The sequence below is a fragment of the Amphimedon queenslandica genome, unplaced genomic scaffold (assembly GCF_000090795.2).
Source record: "Amphimedon queenslandica unplaced genomic scaffold, v1.1 AMPQUscaffold_11575, whole genome shotgun sequence".
NCBI lineage: Eukaryota > Metazoa > Porifera > Demospongiae > Haplosclerida > Niphatidae > Amphimedon > Amphimedon queenslandica.
In genome coordinates, this window is record NW_003548183.1 from 5,792 (window position 1) to 10,374 (window position 4,583).

The 4,583-nt window shown below is 37.9% G+C and overlaps 2 protein-coding genes across 2 annotated transcripts; both read left to right on the forward strand.

The window, feature by feature from the left end:
• The first annotated feature begins 612 nt into the window (after positions 1 to 612).
• On the forward strand, positions 613 to 2,662 carry LOC109589172 (uncharacterized). Its single transcript, XM_020005295.1, has 5 exons — positions 613 to 968; positions 1,321 to 1,646; positions 1,690 to 1,837; positions 2,032 to 2,236; positions 2,285 to 2,662. Exons 1-5 carry the CDS (start codon positions 765 to 767, stop codon positions 2,602 to 2,604), a joined length of 1,203 nt encoding a protein of 400 aa, XP_019860854.1. The 5' UTR covers positions 613 to 764; the 3' UTR covers positions 2,605 to 2,662.
• Positions 2,663 to 2,964: 302 nt separating this feature from the next.
• On the forward strand, positions 2,965 to 4,278 carry LOC109589173 (uncharacterized). Its single transcript, XM_020005296.1, has 2 exons — positions 2,965 to 3,592; positions 3,641 to 4,278. The coding sequence occupies exons 1-2, from the start codon at positions 3,397 to 3,399 to the stop codon at positions 4,138 to 4,140; spliced, it is 696 nt and encodes a 231-aa protein (XP_019860855.1). The 5' UTR covers positions 2,965 to 3,396; the 3' UTR covers positions 4,141 to 4,278.
• Positions 4,279 to 4,583: the final 305 nt, after the last annotated feature.

The following is a 4,583-nucleotide window of genomic DNA, read 5'->3' on the forward strand; positions in this document are numbered from 1 at the left end:
AGACGGCCAAAGCCTTCTCTATCTCTCCATCTTCCCCAGAGCTTAGGAGAGAGAAGGATTCTTCTCTCTCTTTCCTCTCACCTCCTTTTCTTCCAACTCTTCTATCAGTACCTGTAACAAGATAGAAAAAGAACAAGAGTGAGTGACCACGTGTAATGGCGTGTCTCTTCTCTTCAAAAACAAACAGAAAAGACTCGCCCGTCTTTGTCCTACCTTAGCCGCTCTCCTCTAGAAAACGGGCTATCAGAAAGAAAATCTCTAAATAGAGAGAATGAATGATTTAAGGAGCTATTGGCAGCCATTACAAGAAGATATTAAAAGAAAAGAAAAGAGATACTAGTCTTCTCTCTCCGGTCAGTGTATATTTCCGCCGTTCAAAATTCCTAACGTAAGGAATTTAGATTTTATAGTAATTATCCAATAATCTAATGTCTTAATAATAGATATTTTGCAATATTCAAGTAAATCAGTAATTTTAAAAACTCTAAACATTGGTTTTTTAAATTAAGCTATGAATGAGTGTGCAAAAGTGGCCAAACACAATTACAATATTGCATGAGTGTAAATCTGTAAAGTATTAGGATTAGAGGGCACGATTGACAATCTGGAACAATGCATCTCTGATTTTGACAGCATGCGCATGCAAAAATCACAAAATCTCGGATCTCATTTGAAAGTGGGTGTGTCAACGCTCACACACATCCGGTTAAGCTTAATTATTATTAAACTGGGCGTGTAGCCACGCCTTCAAACCACATGGAATTATGGATTCTGTACCTTTCCTTCACATTGAGTACCTAGTAAAATCAGGGCTAACATACGAAGAAGTCAGTGAAGAGCTTATGAGGAGCTACCCTGGAGTAAGAGGTCTTTCTGCTCGTAGTGTCAGGCGTTATTGCAATGTGAACGGTATCAGCCATCTTCAAACTAATGAAATTGAATCTCTAGCTGTTGAGGCCATATACGAGGTATATATACTTTCCAATAGGGATGGGATGTTAAAGTTACCATATAACAGGAAGTTTTCATTGGGTTTTGTTAGTTTTGTTGGCTAAAATAGAAAGTGGGTGTGACCCCCAGGTCAATGGTAAAAATATCTTGCTCCAATAGTCAATCAAGTTTCCGACAATGAATATTTCCTGCTACACAGTGTTAGTCTCTAGCTCATGACTTTACAAAAGTCAAAGCATACAAGTAGTTAGTACTGATTTTATCACAAAGGCGTCATGATAGAATGTAATGCGTTACCATTGGGCTCAGAGCCTATAGCATTGGGTGGTGCTTCATAAACATTAAATATTATTTTTGTATTTTTGTTAGGTTGGTGCACTATATGGGAGGAGATTGATGAGGGGATATCTCTTATCTAAGGGATTTAGAATATCTGAGAGGAGTGTTGCATCTGCATTAAAGGCAATAGATCCCGATTCGTATGAATCACGGAGGCAAAATGCTCTGGATCGTACCAACCCTATCCCATATCGCCCAAGATACTTTGGCCATAAATTACATCTTGACCAGAATGAGAAACTCACTCCATTCGGGGTAACAACTGTAGTGGCAAGAGACGGATACTCTGGCAAGATTATATCTTTTGGAGTTATGCCAAGGAAGAATAATGTTGCAATTTATGATCTTGTTTACAAGTAGGTCAGTAATCAAAAATGTCTGCTTATTATTTTAATTTAGAAAAGCATTGCATGAATACGGTTTATGGGACCAAGTGAGGGTGGACCATGGCAGGGAATTCTATCTCATATTGTATATTCAAGATCAGTTACGTGAAACTTATGGATCACCTGACGTTCGTCCTCATGTTCAGTCAACTTCTACTGCAGTAGGTTTTTTGTTTACATTTAAATGTAGTTTACAGGAGCATAGGGAGTCTGTTTGCATTTTTATACTGAAAAATAATTGAGTGTGGTGTATGCAGTTACATGTGTATGCCTGGGAAAATTATGCTGGCATAATTTATAAGTGTTAGACATTGGTGATTGGGTACACATGTACATGTATTATTGTCTTTTGTAGAACATGCCTGTGGAACGAATATGGCCTGAAATAAATTCTAGGGTTAATTATCCTATAAAGAGACTGCTGATATCTATGGTTGATGATGGTACCCTTGAGATGGAAGATAATACAGTGAAGTTTTGCGTTTCATTTATTACCAGCCGTATTGTTCATGCTGGTATTAAACGTTTTGTTAGTGCATGGAATGAACATACTATCCCAAGTAAGTTAGTATGAGTGAGCTATTTGAGTGCTTACTTTATTTTATTAGGATCTGGAATTCCGAGTCAAATAGCTGCTGTGGGTGAAAGTGGAATTACCATTCTTCCTTTGTCTGTTATTCCTGGAGCTGAAGAAGCAGCTGAAATGTATTGTGCTCAGGGTGGCAGACTTCATTTTGAATGTGACTTTGGCATTGATCCTTTGGCTGAAAGGAATGACCTAATTATGTTGAGAGATCAATGGCTGAGCAGTGTCATTCCTCTGAGTAGTGACACATTTAGTAATGTTGTATCTGGCGATGGATCACTACTTAAAAGATCGATATTAGCTTGCATTGAGTTGACTTTGCGCTTCAGTGAACTCATATAACTAAAATATGAACAGTTTGTTGGTTTAGGCAATTATTTCTGTCATTAGAAAAAATTAATCATTGACAAGTAATTACTGTGTATTTTAAAGTAGCTATCGGTGCAGTCTAAAGGCCACTATACACCAGGCAATGCTATTGGAGGCAATTTGTGGTTACTTTGATCTTTATGCAACAGTGTTGCCTAGAATAGAAACCTGCTTACAACATCAAAGTAACCAGCAATAGAATTGCCTGGTGTATAGTGGCCTTTAATGCGCATGCGCAAGTAACACGAGTCTGGCCGTGGGAAGAAGGCTAGGTGCAGAATGGCGGAAGGATACAGTGATTATCATTCACCACCTCCGTTACCTGATTCGATTATAGATGGCGAGCTTCCAGGCTCACTCCCAGGTCCTTCCTCGTCACTAGTATCACTTAGTCACTCGGATGGCAGCAAAACAGTGAAGATAAAAACCACAGCGGTTAATACTCATCTACTGGGGAAAATTTTCTCATTTTTCCCTAAGAGTATTTTTTTAATATCTGACTCTGGAAATGTTCGAACAGCCGATTCTCAGGGGAAGTTTGGCTTATCTTGGCGGGATGATGAAAATCATTGGACTTGCCATGGCGACACTATTACGCCTCCCCCTCCTACCCATCAGCTAGCAACTGAGTCTGATAGCAGCAATGAGCTGCAATATTGCTATCAGGGTCGTGGACGTGGTAAATCTAAAGCCAGTTCCAAGTGGATACCTCATGTGTCAGCATCAAAGGCAAAGCCACCTGGTGTGTATAACGAGACTGAGTTCATGAAAACTATTGGGATCTATAGATACAAAGATGGTGTATATGAGAAGGTGGGTAATTTTCCTGTTCGATTGAATGAAGAAAGAGCCAATATAGCTCATGTGAAACAAGTTGTTAGCCAAGAGTCTTTCAAAGGTGAAGAGGTTGTCATTGTGGATGTTGATTTTCTTAAAATTCCTGATACATCTTCCACTCGAGGTATGCCCTAAGTTGTTGTTATTGAATTTAATTTAAATTTGATTTTAGGATCCTTGTTCTGGAAGAATCCCAACAAGAAGATAAGTGCAATTCTTGAGGAAGATTACTCTCGTACCCGTAGTACATTTCCAAAAAATGTAGCTGGAAGTAAAAGATTTCACCCAGATGAAAAACAGAGTTTGATTTTTGAAGAACGTTTGAGGAAAGTTGAAAAATCATTAGATGTCTCTCAACAAAAAGACAAAGTTCTGTTGCTTGACAGTGAAGTAGCCTCATTGAAGTTGAAACTAGCAAAAGCTAATGATATTCTTCAGAGAGTTTTAACATCTTTCAGATGCACGCTATGCATGAAATGTCCAGTATTACCTGCATATAAGTCACCTTGCTGTGAAGAAGTACTCGGGTGCTACAATTGCATTCAACAATGGTTAGACACACAGCCATCCTGTCCATTTTGTAGAGCATCAATGACACCAGAGAGCTTGGTTGATATACCAGTGATAAAACCATTGTTTGATGCCTTGAGTGAGATTGATGAGTCCAATTAATTTACCTGGCCGATTTCAGACTACTATATATCAGTCACCATTATTTATCAGTAACCACATCTAACCTTCATTTATTTGTACTCTTAATATTTATGCTCTTAATTTGTTTATTCAAATATTATACTCCTTCAATTGAAAGTCATTTCTTTAATCATTTTCAAAGTTCTAAATTGAAAAACAAGTTATTACACTTAGTCAGTCAGGGATATAATGATTGAGATACTGAATCAAAAAACTTAGTATTTCTAATCTAAACCAACAAACTGTTCATATTTTAGTTATATGAGTTCACTGAAGCGCAAAGTCAACTCAATGCAAGCTAATATCGATCTTTTAAGTAGTGATCCATCGCCAGATACAACATTACTAAATGTGTCACTACTCAGAGGAATGACACTGCTCAGCCATTGATCTCTCAACATAAATAGGTCATTCCTTTCAGC